This window comes from Molothrus aeneus, chromosome 19 (genome assembly GCF_037042795.1).
Source record: "Molothrus aeneus isolate 106 chromosome 19, BPBGC_Maene_1.0, whole genome shotgun sequence".
NCBI lineage: Eukaryota > Metazoa > Chordata > Aves > Passeriformes > Icteridae > Molothrus > Molothrus aeneus.
The window spans coordinates 10,249,979-10,269,093 of record NC_089664.1 but is presented as its reverse complement, the minus strand read 5'-3'; the positions used below and the strand labels follow the sequence as shown (position 1 = coordinate 10,269,093).

Below are 19,115 nucleotides of genomic sequence, written 5' to 3'. Positions count from 1 at the left end.
TGAATGCATTGCAAGACAGATGCTATTAATCAAGTCAGTCTCCAGTGTTTTATTAAATCTGAGGGCTGGTCTCAAGGGAAATCCACTGCCTTTGTACAAATATTGCAAATCTTTACAGTGAGGTTGAGCTCTTGGTGGTGCAGAGTTTATCAGCTTCCTTTTGGGTACGATGATTTCTGGGCCAGGTGTGGGGTGATCACACTGAGCAGCATTTACAGTCCCTGTACCATGAGGGCATCTTTCTGGCTGAGCCCTGCTTGGCACAAGCCTGTCTGTGCTCCAGAACCCCCATTTTGCTGAAGGGGAGGTGCAGATTCAGCACCAGAGGCACAGAAACACCCCTGGCATGTTCACCGTGTGTGTGCTGCTGCTTTGCAGCAAGCGGGAGAAGGGTTTCTGTCTTGTCCTGCCTGCACTGAGGCTGACAAGCTTCTGGCTTTGGTTAAGTACTTTGCAAGAGCTTTTTGTTGGAGGTTTTTAGACTCCTCTGAGTATAAGTGGGATTTTTAATTTTCTGAAGCAGGAAGGAGCAATCAGTTTGTCTGGTGCTTCCGGACTCCTAAAGGAGTGAGGCTCCTGGATTGCTTTAGAGTTTATCAGATGCAGCCAACAGGGTGACCTTTGGTTCCTGCAAGCGAAGTACCTGGTTTGTCAGGCAGTGCTGCTGCTCTTTGTATGGAAAGCATTAAATGTAATATTCTTCTATTTAAGTTAAAGAAATGTCTCATGAAGACCTAAAACTTAAATGTCTACAAAGTGGGTTTTATGGTTGTTGGGGTTTTTTTCAGCCCTAAGTACACAGCAGTTTGCTTTATAGACAGAGGACTGAGCCTTGAAAACTGAGGGTAATTATTTAGCTGCCTAAGGCTCAACTTTGCCATTGTTTTAGGACTTGAGTTCCTTTCTTTTAAAGGAAACAATTCCCTCCACCCCACAAAACCTTAATTAAAAATTGAGTATGTTTTTGTTCATTTTCCTGCTCAGTAACTTTCATTTGCTCCTGTGTGTAGGTAGGTAGGTACTTAAACATTTTTTACAGTGTCACTGGGAAATTTCCTCAATTACCATATTCTATAATTCCAGTTTTTCTGATTTTGAATTTTCAAAGCTTTATTTGAAGAGATTAAACCTGTGTGATTAGTCAGTCAAAAAAAAAAAAAGATTCAAGTCTCCTGTTAGTGGAAGAAGTGCTAAGTGTTTAAATGCTGCTCTGTTTGGGATCAGTGACTCATTTACTGCTGATGAAGCAGGGAAATCGAGTCTGGCAGTGTTTAAATTTGCTTAGATCACAGATACCTTTAGAGCTCAGAGTCACAGGTACTGATGATCATTCTTTGGAGAAATAGGTTCTTCTTTTCTCTTCAGTGTGTAAGTACTGTTACCAGAGATGTGAACTTCAGACTAGATCAGAAACTTTCCCTCAATTCATGGGAACAGGAGAGAAAGTTCAGACTTGCTGACCAGGATATGGTAGAATTAAATTTCTCTTAGCTTTGGTTTTTTCCCCCCCATTTTAATTATTTACTGATTAGGCTCTCGTAGGATCCAGTTTACTTAAATGCAGTTGTAAACTTGTCTTTATTATACTTCCAAAATTCAACCTGGGATTTGGAAACCAGTTCCCATCCCTAACTTAATGTAACTCTCAATTCCTGGGAAAATCCACTCTTTATTGTTATTTAAATTTCCAAATATAAAAAGATTCTCTTGAAATCCTGACTTGACTAGAAACTGTTAAATGTGCAAACAGGACACCAAGACAAACATTAGTAGAGGTGCTTGAAATAAATCTTTGCTTGAATAATCACAGACCCTCGGGTTTGACAAATTTCATTGTGCATGTTGTTAAGAACTTCCATCTGCCAGCTGAAGGTTAATTTTTTTAGCATTGTAAACTGAATAAATAAAACAAATGATGGCAGGAAGTCAGGAATGTTGATTGTTTTTAAAATGGTTGTGGTTCTCTAGTGCCATGTTGTTCTGCCATCACTTGTGTCCTTTATGCATAAAATTTAATTTCCCATACTTACATTTTCCTTTCCCTTTCCTGAATTTGCTCACCTATAGAAAGTAAGAAGCATGGCCCTGGAAGATGTGGTGATCCTTAACGTAGACACCAACACACTGGAAACCCCTTTTGATGACCTTCAGAGCCTCCCCAACGATGTGGTATGTATGGAGTGATAACCCAAGGTTCAGTTCCTGCTGGCTGCCACTCAGGGCTCTCACTGGGAGCTCTCATGGAGCACTGAACTGCTTCCCTCAGTTCCTGCTGTCCCAGAGTGTTTGGGAATGTTTCTTTCAACATTTACAGATGTGCGTTGAAGCCTCCCAGTGAAAATCAGCTAATGAATTAGAAATCTGCATCTTTAGTTAACTGTTGTTTCCAAATGAAATTGTGTGAGTTTTTGTCCTGTGACTGCTTCCAGGTGAGCTTTAAGGAATTTCATGCATTTTAAATCCTAAGATATGATATGAAATGGATGCCTTCACATTCACTTCAATCACTGCTAGAATTCAGAGCTCATTTTTTTTCTCATTCACCATTTTTATTGGTAAATTATTTCATGTTTTTAATAACTTGATAGTAGTGGTGTATAAATACTTGACATTTAATAGGATGCAAAGACATCCCACTTGCTGCTGCAGTCATCTCCACTGAAGGAGCTGAGAGGGGAGAGCAGAGGAGTGAGAGTGTCAGGAGCTGTTTTCAAGGCAGAGAGTGAATGTTTAGGAGAATGTGGCAGGGGAAAATCTGGATTTCCTTTGCTAGTTGGGAATATTGCACTGACAGTCAGATCTGAACATTTTTATGTGCAGTTGAGAAACAGAGTTGATGTTCAGGGAGCTCAGTGCAAGCTGGTGTGTGAGGAGAAGCTGAGTGAGGGTGAATGCCCAGTGCCTCCTGCTGTGACACCCTGGCATTCCAGCGGGATCCCTTCTTCACAAGCAGGCAGCTCAGGAGGAAAGGGCCATCTTGGTTGTGAACATTTTGGCTTTAGTCAAACATTTAGTCTGTAAAAGTTGATTCCATTATTTTTTCTGGCATTATATAGTTCTTCATTTTGATTTCACTCCCAGCATCCAAATCTGCCAGCTGGTCACTGCTCATGCCATTCTCCACAACCCGGGAATGACAGACTTGTAAATTTGATGGAATTATGTAAGAAATGTCTGGATCCAGGGAGCACGGGGCCTCAGACATGTATATGATTTGTCAACAATCAAGTATTATATTAGATTTTATGAGACTTCATTAAAGGAGCTGTTGTGGGCACACTGTAGAACATCAGAAGAGACTTCTCCAATAAACACAGAACTTCAAGCTTTGGAATGTAATAAATTTTAAGAGACTTCCTTCCTTTCATTATTTACTTTTACTTCACTTTTATAACAGTAGAGAGTTGTGTTTTATTAGTTCAAATTTCTTGATTCAGTTTTCCACAGGTCTATTTAAGAGCTCCATTTTATCTCGGAGGATGTTGAGAGCAGAGCAGAGGAAGTGCTGCCAGCAAATTCAATTAACTGGCAGGGCTCACCAGTAGCATATATGGGGTATTTTTTTCACAACTGCTATATAAATACAGCTGGGATTAATATTTTTCACAACAAAGCTTTAAGTCGAGTCGTGTTGCGTTGTGTAATTAATGTTTGGGCTGGGGGTTTATTGGGATTCAGCTCTGGAGCATTGTTGCAGTTACCTGGATGAAGCAGCTCCTCCTCCAGGTCTCTCCCTTCACACGGCTCCAGAGTTGGCTTTGACCACTAGAGAGCAGCTGCTCTGCTGTGCAAGAATTGAATTTCTGTCAGTTCTTTCATGCATCATGTGTTTGGAACTGTAAGTGGATCAAGTTGTTCATCTCAGCAGGGAGATGCTAAAGCCAATCCATTATACTTTTTTTCCTTTTCTTTCTTTTTTTTTTTTTTTTTGTGTGTTCCTTTTTGCTTCCCTGGGAGATTTTGGGAGTGTGTCTCCCCACTGGTCTTAGTCTAAGTAGATGCATTTATGATCTGAGAAACTAAAAATGTCTTCAAGAGTTTCCTGATCATAAATGCCTGTTATGTCAAACTACTTTGCCAGTTTTGCTACTTAATGTGAGCAGTGAGCAATTCATGCGCTGCTGAATAGACAAAATTTACTTTGCTAAATTAAATCTATCTATATTCATCAGTGAGCAAAAACATCTCTGTGGTGCATTCACCATCAGGTAATTAATCCAGTAGAAAATTTCTAAAAGCTGTTTTTTCTCTCTCCTTGAACTGCTTTTTAAATCAAGTAAATGAAGTCTTAGATTATTTTAGAGCCTCAGGTAGTGAGTTGTTCTTGAGTTTCATGATACTGATATTGCTACTAAACTGGTTCTTGGAAATCAAGAACAAACTGTTCTTTATTCTTTAATTCTTAGGATCCAAACAAATACAGGACCCAGTGCAAAGGTCTTTCCAGTTGGAATTTGTGTCAGAGGAGCTGGACAGAATTGAGGCAGTTCCAGCAGAGTCAGCTCATGTTGTTCCTTTGCCCCAGTTTACCTCAGCAGTACCTGCTGGCTGTCAGGCTTCTGAAGTGGTCAGGTCATGTCCCTGAAAATCAAGATTTGTACTACTGTGTTACTGATTAACTATTTGAAATGTGAAAACCTGCCCCTTCTTCACCTTCTGCTTCTGATGTATTGCTGGAAATCTGGCAGCATGAGAGCACCCTGGGAAGTAACTTTCCTTTTAAAATAATCAATATTAAAAAAGGAGATTTATTAAGGACTGTGATTACAATAAGTGCATCTGCTGCTGACAAGTCTCCTACACCACCGTCTGTGTTGCAGTGAATAGCAAAGAGGGGGTAGTAATTTTTTTTTATACAACCCGTATGGATTTTTCATGTATTTCCAAATAAGTGTCATCTTCTAGTCATAGTTGTAGTCAGAGCCCCACGTTGGAAGGCACAAAGCACAAGCTCGCTCTGTCAGCTCGTGGCTGTTGCTGCAGGAAGGCCTGGGCAGCCGGGCTGTCCCAGGCTCAGCTGTGGCTCCTGCTGCCCCTCTGCAGTGAGCGCCTTGGCCAGGGAGCCAGGGCTGCTGCTTTTCACCCAGGGAAGGAATGAGCTGCTTGCAGGGCAGCCAGGAGTGCAAACTGCAGCTCTGGAGCCAAACCATTTTCCTAAAGGTGAATCCATTTTTATTTCTTAGGCTGTGTTTGCAGTCGAACATTTCTTGCTTTATTCATGTTGACAACTGAAAAGCCTTGGACCTAATTAAAAGAATTTCCACTAGCACCTTTACTGAACCATTTCATTCTGCTGCATTGCACAGATTGCATTCTGAAACATGGTGAGAGTTGAAATTGGACCTTTAAACTTCAACTGCCAGAAGTACAAAAATCTTCTTTAAAAACACTCTCAGAGTAGACTGCATGTATATGTGTCTATTTGGCTAGAAATAATCCTCATTTTCAGTGGTTACAATTTGAGTTTTTTTAAAAGTATCACAGTCTCTTTAGGCAGGAAACAACCCTAATTCTGCTTGTATAGTCTACTTTATATTACATACTACTTTTTTCCACAGAGTACACATGAGAGTGTTTTGGGGTGGATTTTTTTGCTTCTTGTTAGTATATTTAAATATGTCGCTAACATTTTTTTGTTACAAAATTGACATGCCTATTGCAGTAATCCCACATATATATAAAATGGACATCCTACAGTGTTTGAGGAAGTAGCAAAATACCAGTCAATATTCTGTTTCTGTCCCAGCCAGGGGAGCTGAAGCACAGAAAGGCTGTGGCCAGCCCTCTGAACTCCTGGTTTGTTTAAAACAAAACATAGAGCTTTTTCCTTCTATATAGACAGAAGGTTCCGTATCTTCACGTGAATGTTTACAGAAAAGCCTTATAACGATGGTGGAGGTGGATTTGAAAGCTTCTCAGAGCTCTGGATATTTTATTATACTTTTAAGAACTACCTTTAAATAGTTTATATAAGTTAATATAGAAAATAAAAGCATATTTCAACCTTACAAGTCTAGACCCCTTCAAACATGAAGTATGCTGTTTGGGTTTGAAAATCTGGTGAAGCTTTTATATTTAGAGGATTACAGAACTCCTTGAGGAACATTATTTCACTGAATAGGAGTCAGCTTATTTTACGGGCTTCAGACTAAATCTGGTATCATGTGTTATGTTAATATGGGTTTGTGGGCTCATTAATGCGTGGATCATTGGCATAAGCATTCAGATTTATAAACAGTGCTGGACACGCTCTTGGTTATTTCTGTTATGCTAAATAATGAAACGCCTTTTACAGCAGAATCTGCAGAAGATTTAAAAGGAAATGTCTTTGCAAGTGTTTTAGTAAACACAAGTGCAAAGATAACATCTAAAAGAAAAGGCAGTAGTGCCCAGCATGGATTCTGTATTTAACCCCTCTGGAGCGTGACAGGGAGTCGCCGTGGAGCCCAAAGCCAAGGCTGCTGCAGGAGGAAGCTGAGTTAGGGATGAGCTGAGGCACTCACAAACAGCTCAGGAAAATCAGGCTGCTCTGGGCAACACCCAAGGCTGAGGACATTCGACTCATCTGTAGGATTTTGGAGATGCGGATGAGGCCAGAGCAAGCTTTTGTTGGGAGCTGGAGAATGGGAAGAAGGTCTTGAAAGTTAATTTGAATATTTGAACCATCAGCTTATATTTTATAAGGTATAATTCATACTCTCTGAACACAGTTAGTTATGATCACTACTAGAGGATCTGCTCACTCTGTCAATAATATTTCTACAGTGTTTCTTGCATAGTGTGAGTGAGGTACACAGAGCTACCCCATGGAGATTTCCAGTATGGCATTTGGGAAAGGAAGATTTGCTAGTTATTGGCTCTTTCTGTTAAATTCATCATTTGGATATTTATGGAGTCAGTCACGTTCTCCTTCAAATCGGGTTAACTAGGGATTTCCTGCCGTTCTGCTTTCCCCCGAAATTGTGGCTCCTGCCTGTTTTCTGTGTCAGGTATCTCACTAAACTCAGGCTTCTAAACTCGGCCTTTGCGCGTGGCATGGCCGCAGCCTCTAAAAGCACCAGCTGAATTCCTTTTCCAGAACCGGGACCCGGGTATTTGGGTTTGTGTTGAGATCTGTGTCAGAACCTCAGCGTGTCCGGTTCTGTCTGCGGCGCCGAAGGCCGTGAGGGGCCGTGAGGGGCCGTGAGGGAATCCTGAGGGGCGGCCGGGGCAGGACACAGCGGATCCCGGGCACGGCCGAGCCCTCGGCAAACAACTCCAAAAATGTGTGAGAACAGGCAAAAAGCCCCAGACCACAGAGAGGAGAAGTGTGAAGAGTAAGGAAGGGCGGGAGGAGCTGTCGGGACTGACATCAGTGGAGGGGAGGCGGGGCTGAGGCGGGGAGTTGGGCCGGTGAAAGGCGGCGGCAGGGGAAGGTGTTTAAGTTTGTCTTTGTTTCTCGCTATCTGACTGTGTTTTAACGGCCAATACATTAAATTAATTTTCCACATTGGAGCCTGTGGCTCATGGGTACACATCTCCTTGAGCCCCCGAGTCTGGTGTGCGTGTTTGCCCCGAGTGCCGCTGAGGGGCAGCGGGAGGGCGGCTGGGCCGGGAGCCTGCTGAGGGCGCCCTCACGGCCAGGAACGCAGCCCTGGCGGGGTCACTGCCCGTTCAGGTTCTGAAATGTGAGGGAATATAACCTTAAAAACCACTTGTATTTGTGGCGAATAGATTCTTCAGACCTTCAGCTTTTGTTCCTAGCCTTGGTAGTGATGGATGGCCTGATAGTGTGGAGCAGTTTCTCTTACTAATCTGATGTTTGAATTAATTTAGCTGCAATTATTTCATGGATTCTAATCAAGAATGACACAGTTTCATAGACTACCTTTAAAAGAATACTTCAACAGCATGTTAACAGTCGATTTTAAGTAGGAGGGCAGGTTCAGTGAAGCTTGTAGTATCCTATTGGCTTCTGAATAGAATCCAAACAAATCTTAGAGAAGCAAAACAGCTTGAAAAGTAATGCTCTTAGAAGTGAAAAATTCATCTCTGAATTCACAATGTCACCTTTTGTCATAACTGCTGCTGTGCTGAGCACATTTTTCACTTAGCTGTGCCCCAATGTGTTGCTCTTTGTTTGTGATACGAGAGTGATCTAGACCTGCTGTGTGATTTCAGGTTTCTGCACTGAAGAACAGATTGAAGAAAGTCTCTACAACCACTGGAGATGGTGTTGCAAGAGCGTTTCTAAAAGCACAAGCAGCTTTCTTTGGGAGCTACAGAAACGCCCTGAAAATTGAACCTGTAAGTAGGCAATTAGTTGGCATAAAATATAAATGTGCAGCTGTGGTGGAGAAAAAAACCTAACAATTCAAAGTGTAGCATAACCTGCTCTTCCTAAGGTGGCTCTTTGGCTGACTAGTACTGAAAACAGTGTTCAAGTCTCCAAAACGAAAGAGGTACAAGAAGCATGATCCATCACACAGGGAAGAACCTTCACATGGAAATGTATGGGTCTTGCTTGTTTTGAAACCAGTCGAATTAGAGGAGACATGATAATAAAGAATAAATTAATGATCATAAGAGGTTAGTGCAGAGCTGACCATTCCCTCCTCTGCAAAACCTCTCTCTTCATTGTGTTTTTGTGTGAAAAGGTGGTGTATTTGGCATTCTCCTGCTCTTTGAAGATTAATGAAAAGGTCTGGCCTGCAGACGTGTGATAAATTTAATTTTAACCATGATGTTAAATGGTTACACGGCCAAGAGTTGGACTATGGGTGTAGGGTTTCTGGAGGATTTCAGTAGCTAAAGTATCTCCAGTACTGTAGTTTGTCTTGTTATTTTTAAAGCCAGGAGGAAAACACAGCTCAGCCTGACTTTTAAACAGCCCAGTTATTACCATCAAATAAGTATCATTTCAGCCATTCATATTCAGGTTTCAAAAATTACTTTTCAAGTCAGCACAAGTCCTTCCACATCTTACTGGGGGAATCCGTGTGTGTGGAAAAAATAAATTGTATTGACTTGTGTGTGTGTCTGGGTGTAAGAACTGGGCTTTTAAAGCATCTGAGGTGAAATCCTGGAGGTATTTAAAATGGGGACCATATAAATGACAAAGGTGGAAGCAGCGAGGCGCTCTGGCTGTGAGCCTCCTTTATCCCTGCTGGGGAGACACCGACTCCCCTCCATCCCTGCAGGCTTCCTTGTTCTCCAGTGCTCCTCCCTGTAGTTGCCAGGCAACTCTGGGACTATTGGTGTATGCTTTGCCTGGATGTGTGTGTGAGATTAACTAGTTAAGGGATTTATGAAGGAAAATAAAAATTTAAATTGCTGTTCTGGAAATACCATCTGGTATTTTGAAGGCTGAATGTTAAAGATGAACATTTGAAACGAGTTGACAGTGGCACGCCCCTAGAAAGTGCAACTTTAAGGGACAGCTAACCTGAGGAAGTAGCAGAAACAGTTTAGTTTGCTTCTCATTCCATCAAAGAAAACTTGTAAATATAGCTGCACAAATATGTCATAAAATTGACTTTAATAATCAGAAAGTGGAAAATTTCAGGGCTTTCTTTCCTAAGTCTTTTTGTAAATCAACAGTTTGATTTGTGATTATACCTTTCAGTATTAAGATTTAGATAAAGCAAATTTGCAGGTGTTTCATGTTCATGTATCACCTTGACATGGAGTAAGTACAGGGCTAAATAATACCAAACATGAAAGGGTTCTTTGCATTTCATGTCCTATAACCCCAGAAACCTGACTGTTCTTTTAAAATCATCGATAATTAGAAAATGCATTCAAAGAAGTACATACAGAATACATTTTCCTCCTTCCGTGGTTTCTGTCTCATAAGACAATTTAATTTCATAGACCATCACATTGGTATGAGCTGACTTTCTGGGATAAATGGTGTGAATCTACTTTTCATTATTCTGTGTAGGCCCAGAATGTGTCATGGAGCAGGCTCTACATTCCCATTATTAGACTTTAGCATAGTAAGAGATCTTATTCTGTTCAGAGGCTTTTACTTTAGAGATACAAAGTTGTGTAATGTACATATAAACAGAGCACTGGCAGTGAGTTTCTGTTACCATGAACTTTCTGAGGCCTTTGGTAACTAGAAATTGCATGAAAAAACATATCCAGGTATACAGTTGGCAAGCATAGTAATAATAGTAATATTTACTTGACAAAACAAGTGCTGCAGTGCTGTTTCCTCCAGGGTTTCCCATAGCTGCACTACCCAGTTTTACATGCAGAGGAGTGTCTGCTGGGTGTGATGTACGTACAGCCCACAGAGCTCTGGTGCTATCAGGTGCAGCCAAACTCAGCAGCAGCAGCTGGGTGTTCACTGGGCTGTACTGAGGCAGATTATCCTCATGCATATGGCTTAAATGTCTACCAGTGACACCAGTGTGAGCATTTTGTTCGCTTGAATGACCTTTGTCAAATTCCCAAGTTTTTTGTTGTTTGCAGAGGGAATGTTTTTATCTCTTCTAAATATCGAATTCACACAAGTAGGTCACGTTCAGCAGAACAGTCCGTGTGAGTACGAGGTGTGTGTAAGGGTGCTTGGTAGGACTGAGCAGTTGGGGACGTTGGGAAGCAGGCTCAGATTTTCGGCAAGGGAGCCGTGGCCGTGCTCTTTCTTCTGCTGACACCTAGTGGTTCCAGGCGCTCCCGTCGGACTCTCGCAGTGTTTGTGAGGAGCAGCCCCCACCTGTGGGCGAGGTAAGCTCGGCTGGGCTGGCCCAGAGCAGTGGCTGTGGCTGTGACCCAGCAGGATGTGGGGGCTCCTCAGCCCTGTGGGGTTTGTCTCCATCTCGCCTGGGAGCTGCCCTCCAGGCTCTGCTGGGACCTACAGGCTTCCCAAATGACAAACAAGAGTTCTGCCTGTTCTCTGGCACTGCAGAGGTTCTGACAGGGCTGGTACTTGTAGGAAAGCACTGGATTACATCCTGTACGGGTTGTAAATACTCCTCCATGAGTTACACCTTTGGCATGGAGCCGGGACCATGACTACTGATACCTCCTTGCATGCAGTGGGAACTGCTGAGGACAAGTGACTCTCTGCAGTGAAGCATCAATTAATTCTCTTTGTCTTCATGGTTAATTATTCCGTTTTATTCAGGTTTATTTGCCTGAGCAACCATTAGTTGTAAACTGGATAATTTCTGGTTATTTGCATTGTTCTGAATTGATTTGGTTTAAATTTAACCTAAATATTCCTTGGATGCATCCACTTAAGAGTAAGCAGGAAATCAGAGGCAGAGTCAATGTGCTTTTCTATTTTTTGTGTGCTTCCAATGCTGAAATTACTTTCTAATTTGTGAACTGCTGATCTTAATATGAAACTACTTATTGAAACTCACAGATGTTTTATATACTCCAGTTTTCACACTGCTTTAGCTGAACTACACTGGTGGAGGAATGTGTGTTTTATACACATTGCTGATGAAGTTCTGTTGTCCTGTCAAAGCTTGATAATTTATATTTGGATTTTAAATGGAGAAGACAATGTACTACCAATTTTCATAATTGTAACTTTGATATGAATTTTCTCCAAATACAATGCAATTTGAGCAGTGGTGGGGGAAGAAACCGTTAAGAATAGGAGGAAATAAGTTTTTTTCTTTTTCAACATAACACTTAATTCAACTTAAGGAGATAATTAATGCATTCATTATTTTACAGGAATCTCTGGAACAGACACAATAAATGCCTTCAACAGTTCCAGATTCATGAGATCACAGTCAGAAAAGTATATGATATTTGGTGCAGAGTAAAAAAGCAAATGCCAGATGAGTCAAAAAGGAAATTTTGTTGGAATGTGTGTGCAGTAATATAAAGCAAGTGCATGCTACGTACTGGTGCATAATTCATTTTGCAAAGGCTTTGTAGCATTCAGTGCTTTATCTACTATGAAGTATGATTGTTGCCATGGTGAATTATTTTTTTAAGTTATTCAGTGGAAGAGTAAATAGTCATTTCCAACTCCCAGTAATTGCCACATCCCGGTTCCGTCCTCTCCATGGCCATCTTCTGCCTAGCTTCTTTTCCTTGCATGTATATTTTAAAGGCACACACTGCATGCAGGGTAAATACTTCCCTGTCACCAGAGCTGTCTCCCCAGTTCAGAGCTTTACGAGTGTTTGTCCATCTGTAGAAAACATGAAGAAGGATGATCCCTAATGCTTATAGAACTTGTGCACAGACCTGTTAAAATGAACCCCAGGCTGTAGGGGAAACAGTGAGCAGAAGCTAGTTAAATAGAACTTTTTGTTTTACTTGCAGTTTTGTTGTGTTCTGTTTGAAGTCAGTGCTGATGTATAGCACCAGGAATTTTCTCCCACTTGTCTTTACACTTTTCCTGTTCAAGTGATTGAGCTCTCAAATCCATCCCTGTAGAGACAGTCTAGGAATGCCTAAATGACAGTAATTTCTAAGTGTCATCCTAGTGACTTTACTGACAGGAGTAGACAGCAAGAATGGCACTGACAGTGTGTAAAATCTGATTTTTTTGTGATAAAAATGGACATAAATTGAGTTTCTGTATGTCCTGGAACTGAAATTTGAGGCTTTTTTCTTCTTACTCTGTGAAGATTCTGTGTTTTGTGACATTTTAAAGACCCAGGGTTTCAGCAACCTCCCTTAGAAGCCACTTGTAACTATTGCTGTGTTTTACCATCTATGGGAAGTGCTGAATTCACAGTCACTGACTGGAAAAGATTTAGTGGGGAAACACAGTTTTGTTTGTTTTCTGTGTGATGTTTGTTTTCATTTCAATTCTGTTGCTGTTCCTCTCTAAGCCTTACTGTTGCTATAGACAAATTTCTGCTTTTGCTGTTTTAAACCTTAAAAATGGCTCTTTTTCTAACAAACAGTTACTGTTCTTCAGAATGGCATTTATTATTCTACATCTAAGTCTGTTGAGATATACATATGTTAATGAACCTGAAAAGACATTTTCTTTAATCTCTTCCAGCAGTCTGGTATGTAGTAAATAGAATTGTTTTGTAATTTCCAAACTGTTGTAAGATCCTCTGTTATCTAATTCCGTATGCCACGCTGCAGGGAGGGGGAAGCCAGGATTCTGAGAGGAAGGTAATACAAAGTCTTACTTGAGAAAGTTGACATCACCCTCTGCTGATTGTGGTGTTTCTGCCCAGAAAGGTGCGTGCAAACCTCCCTGTCCATCATACATGTTAAAGTAAAACTGCAGCAAAACTCAAATCAAAGCAAAAATGGCAAACACACCCCCCTACAACCCATCTTGGGAATGGTTTTGGGTGTAGGAACTTTGCCCAAAGGGATGGGGTGCTCTGCATCTCACTGTGCAGTAATAGCAGAAATGTGAATTGCCTTTGAATGTGCAGAATGCTGATGTGCAGAGGTTTGAGATTATTAACGTTCACCTGCTTCATGCTGGTGTTTAGGGGTTTGTGGTCACTTAGTCTGTGGAACCATGGGGCAGTCTGAGAACTGAGAACTGTCTTTGGCTGTGTTGTCTGAGTAACATTGCAGCCCCCATGCAGGCTGTGCGTTCAGCCGTCAGCCTGGATCAGGTCACTCTGCCTCTTCTGTGGTGCTGCTGCAGAAATAAAGGGAGCTTTGTTCCAAAGCCTCTCGATCTCCCTGTTACAGGGCAGGCTGTGCAGGGAGCAGCAGCCTGGGCTCTGTCAGCTTTGCTGTGCCAGGATTTGGATATTCACTTACTTGGCTGTGCCTCTCACACCTGATTCTGGGTTTGTGCTACTTGATGCTCTTGGTTTTGCTTCTTCTCAATTTGTTTCAAGCCTTTGGTTGTTTGTTTTAGGCTGGCTCTTGCCTGTGTTTTCACTGTGTTGTCTCCTGATACTTCAGTTCTAATTGTGAGTGCACAGCCTTGTGCAAATGCCTCCGTGCAGGAGAACTTGGAGATATTTCCTGAGCTAATAAAGCGCAGGGGACTTGGAGGGGAACAAGGAGGCACATAAACAAACACCAAGCAGAAAATAACATCACCCTTGAATTCAGCTTCTGTGTGAGGCACTCGGTGAGTGTGTGTTTTTTCAAATGAGCTGTTGTATCTGGTATTAGGGGAAAAAAACCACCAATACACACAGACCCATGAAAAACCCCACCCCGAGGACCTTTTAGGCAGGTGGCGAGGAGTGAACATTCTCAGTAGTGTGAGCAGCTGTACAACTGAAGAGAAAGTATCACTTCCATTGACAGAAGATGGTGGAAAAGATTTTGGTATTTGGATTTGTAAAGTAGCCTTCAGTGGCAGATAAAGTAATGAAATTATGATAAAAAATTAAAATATTTAATTGGGTTAGAAACAGAATAGAGAAGCCACGCCAGTCTGGGCTTTCACGGTGTACATTGTGTATGAATGGGAGTGTACAGTTTGTCCTGCTGTGGTTCCAAGGGAGGCAGGGAGAGGCAGTAAATCCCATTAGTTGTCAGGATTTGCACAGCTGGGTGAGAGTTCGTGCAGTGACACCCGGAATGCAGTGGGGCTGGAGGCAGAAGGAGCCATTTGCTCCTGAGCCAGGGCTGACAGTGGAGGGTGGGAGATTCTGGCACTGCCCTGGGGCTCAGGGAACCTCGTGTGTGCCCTGGGAAACACAGAGGGGACCAAGGCCCCTTTCTGCTTTGGCTCTTGTGTGCCCTCAGAGGGCTGGGCAGCTGCTCTTCACATGCAGCACTGATTCTGCTCTGGGAAGGCATTAGAGACAGGCAAATTCTGGCTCGTGGCCAAAATGCTGTATAGGCAAAACTTAGTCTCACGTTGAGGACCACTTTTTTTTCTTCCTTATTCTATTTTAGGGAACATAAAAATGTAGACTCTGCAGAGGGCTGGTAAGTACGTTGTTCTTTAAAACACACGCTACTTCAGTCTGGTAAAACATCAAATGAAAACATTCTGTCCTTTCTTTTTCTAATTTAATTCATTGTTTTCTGAGACTTTCATTCAATGAGTAGCAGCTCTGGCAATGACAGATATTCTATTGTGACTGAAATATGCATTTTGTAAGTCATAACTTTACTTGGTATTTAAATAAACTGTGTATGTACAGCGTGCAAGATTTATGCAGAGCACAGCTGGAAGTATTCTGCTCAGAATTCCTATGGTTTAAAATGTCTCTTTCAAGTTTGAAAATGTGTTGTGAAGTAGATACCATTATGATAATTGGAAGTTCAGCTTCTCTGTCTTGCTCTATTATTTTTTTGAATACAATTAACACATCACACACATTTCACCTGGTCTCTCCTCATTTACCTCTGACACTTCCTTGATATTTATTTAGACACATGTGGTGTCTTTGCTTTGAACTCAATAGTTGGTATATTCGCTAGGTTTTTTTTTTAATAAACGTTTTTCTCATTTAGAGATACACAATTAGTTTGCACTGTTAGAGAAAGGTATACATATTGATGTCAATTTAAATCTTTTACTTATTTGTTGGATGATCAGGACATAAATTGTATAAAGATTGTAGAGAAAACTGTGATTACTCTCAAATCAAAATACCTGCTGTGAAGTTGCAGAAGCAGCTCATTTATTATAGTTCTCATGAGAAAACAGTACAGAGCAGGTATGCACAAAGCTGTCTAGAGAAGAAATTTAAAAATATATGTGAATAATACTTTTAAGTTAGAATTGCTATATTTTCTTTCAGGTAGCATAAAGGTGAAGCACAAATCTCAGTGTTTAGTTTGAAATAAGCTTTATTCTTCCAGAGTCAGCAGCAATGCTTTTGTTTCTGATGACAAAACAAAGACTTGAGTTTTGGTTTTAAAATATAATCGAATTCTTGAACTGGAATTAATAACGTACTGTTGGCGTAGTTTTTAACTAAAATAATGTATGTGGTGTGCTGTGTTATGTGATATGTATAAAACTGTCAGCAACATAACACCAGTGGCCTCCAGAAGACAATTACAAATTATATCAGGTTTATAATTTTGAAGGGGGGAAAAAAGGGATCTGACTCATCACATTTCAGCGATCCAGGAGAAAATAATATGAAAATATCATTAGATGTATTTCGTTTGTGGAAATTAGGCTTGGAGTTTTCTTTATTTCTTCTTTTTTAAATTTCATTTCAGTTTTAGGAACACTTGTAGTGCTTGGAGTTTTAATAAGGAATAAGTCCAAAATCCAGCCTAAGCTTGATCTTCACAATACCACAGGACATTTTTCTGGATTATTTAAAAAATTTTGGCTGCACTTTGGAGCGAACTGGGGCTGTGATTTTGTTGAGTTCCTGTTCACTGTCCCTTCTTTGATAGCTGTTTCCGTGGGATTTTCAGTAACTGTATTACTGGAGATGCCTGAGATTTGTAAATCAGTTTATTACAGGAAAAAGGGATCATCTACCAACTAAGAATTCATTTGCTTTGTCTTCAAATTGAAGTGATCAACCAAGCTTTTCAGGTGCGAGGCTTCTGTGTGGAAGTTGGGAAGATTCTCCCCACAGGGAGGTTTTGGTGGTGTGGTCAGGGCAGTCGGGGCCTGGCTCAGCCCTCGCTGCGCCTGTGCTGCGAGCCCATGGAACAGGCAGTGCACAGCAGATCCACACCCGGAGTGCTCTGGAAACCAGGGGCTGCTTCAAGGTACCTTGCACTTGGACTGCAGTTTCAAAATGCACATTTAAAATTAGCTCTAGAAAATACTCCTTGGAAGAGTATATATAGATATAGATAATTTTTTCCTAATTTTTTTTAAATGATATCATTCTGTAGTAAAATATTTCAAGTCCTGGCTAGGCTGTAAAGCTTAGGGCTGATAAACAAAGCATCTGAAGCCAAATGGCCCCTTAGCTAACCCCAATTAAAATAAAGATTTCACTGCGCTCTGTCCTGACAGAGAGGGAACATATTGTTGCCTTTAAGGGAGTTTGGTTTAGTTAATGAAAGAATTTATTTCATTTTTTCAAATACAGAACCTAATTAAATAAGTTTCAACTTGACTTGTAGTTGAGGACATTTTAACTCCTTAAAGGTTACTCTTGTGTCCAAGTATAGCTGTCTTTTGAATAATTCCCGATGCGGTATTTAGCTTAGCGATTTATATAATAAGAAATTTTATAGTAGAGCCCATGTAACTGTTTGCCTGTTCAATGTGCATCATAAATATATGTTGTTGATTCCTAAAGGGTTAAAGTTGTTTTCCACATGACATTATTTTGATGTATTACATTAATTTGGAATCAAGTGTTACTCAGAGCTAGCAACTAATACAGGATTCTTGGAAGTGCCGTGGAAATGAAGGTGCCAAGAGTTTGTTTTGAGTGCCTTTTAAAAGTTGTAGATTATATGTGTACTTTGCTTATTCCTGGTGCTCAGTGAAAAGAAAAATATGTCAAAGAATTATTTAGGTGAAGCTCCCCAAGCAGTAGTTAAAGTCTGTATGTCCAGAACATTTTTTCTTAGAGAGGATTAATGGTAAAAATGAAAGCAATTTGTGAGGATTATATGTGTGATTAGTTTGCCTTTCCTTAGGATCTGTCTGTACTTGTATGGATAAAGCTCATCCCCCCCATTTGGCAACCAATGATTTATTACATATTCTCAACATAGTCTCAAGAATATACAAAAAATAAAAAATACTTCTATCTAAGATTGCTTTCTGATTACACATGGGAATATTTTACTTGAAAGCAGTCAAGAATAGGAATGCTGTTGCTTACCTGCATTTCCTGCCTAAAACTGGAGGTGAGTTGAATGGTTGCTGTGTGTCTGCAGTAAAACCAGAGGAGGTGCAGGCTGTGCTGAAGGACAGGGATGGTGCTCCTTGGCTCTGCTGTTTGCACTTGGTCACAGGAGTACTGGAATGAGCAGCACCTAACCAGCATTTACACAAAGGGAGGGGGCTCGTGAATTATTTGTTACTGAAACTGAGGCTAACCAAAGCAGTTCATGCTTAAAGGAACTGTTTTAGTTGTAACAAGTATGTCAATATTTTCCCCAAATGGATCTCTCAAACTCTAAACACGTTTTGTTCTGGAGCAGTGGCCTCCACTGCATGGGGAGCGCTGCTCGATTTAAGAGCATCCCCGTATGTGCCCCCTCATTTGGGGGTTTGAAGCGAACGTTGGGCTGTGTTCTCTTCCAAGTGTCACTCACTCACGTGCCCTCCTTTACATGTTCAGTGCAGTTCAGCTCTCCTGAACAATGGGTTTTCAGGGTGAGCAGTGAGGCTGTCTCCAGTAAAGGACAATTGATTTCCCTGAGTCAGGATCATTCCCAAAGCTCTTGACAGTTTCTGCTTCAGGTCTGTGGGATTGTTGCCTTCAGCTATGGAGGTAAATGATTCAAAAAGAATTCCTGCCTCTGAGAGGAAATGAATAGGTTTTTTTATGGATAAGTAACAAAATATTAAATTGTTTAGGAGGGGCTTGCAGGGGCTTTTTAGTTGAAAAAGTGTGTTCTTCAGTGTGGGTGTGAACATGAATGAAATTGAGGGTTAGGTGGTACTGGAGTCCTAAAAATCTCTGAGGTAGCTGAAATGCAGTGCTGTTCTTTTCTCTTCTGTGAATTTCTGTAGATCATTATAATTACGTTGTGTTTCAGAAATCTCAATAGTTGCCAAATGTAACCAAAAATAAAGCATCACATCCAGCCAGAGTTCCAGATATCCTCACTCTGCCCTAAAGCCATGTTTCCAGCCATTATCTTGTCATAGCTTATTGGGCTCAATTTTAATTAAATGTTAATAGCAATTTTGCAGTCAGAACTGACATGAAAGTTTTCCAAAGATTATTATACCCACAGGATATCTTTATTATGTGTTTTTCTTGATTCTTTTTTTTTATCCTGTCCAAGCCCTGTTCTTTGGAAAAGTTTTTGGTGATGGAGAACATGAAACAGAAAATGGTGCAATGTCTTGACTGACAAGGATCAGTTTACAAGGGCTTATCAACTGAATTTTGTATTCTTCAAGAACATCAAAAACTTATATGTTTGATAAGGGTCTTGGGGTTTGTTTGATTTTCCTTAGTGTGGTGTATACGCTGAGTGTTCTACATTTAGGTTTCAACATACAGATGCTTGAATCTTTAAATACAAAAAGGGCTTTTGCAATGCTGCAACCTGTAGTTCCTGTGTCTCTGCCTTTAAGGATGTTGTGTTCACAATGGTAG

General features: G+C 40.9%; 1 protein-coding gene across 5 annotated transcripts in view; it reads left to right on the top strand.

Annotated features, from left to right (window-relative positions):
- DENND1A (DENN domain containing 1A) overlaps nucleotides 1-19,115 on the top strand; it is a 151,713-nt gene that overhangs the window by 87,119 nt on the left and 45,479 nt on the right. For all 5 annotated transcript variants that reach the window (XM_066563198.1, XM_066563197.1, XM_066563201.1 and 2 more), the window contains exons 12-13: nucleotides 2,068-2,169; nucleotides 8,161-8,286. In XM_066563198.1, coding sequence (XP_066419295.1) covers nucleotides 2,068-2,169; nucleotides 8,161-8,286 — 228 coding nt within the window. The remainder of the gene's footprint in view (nucleotides 1-2,067; nucleotides 2,170-8,160; nucleotides 8,287-19,115) is intronic.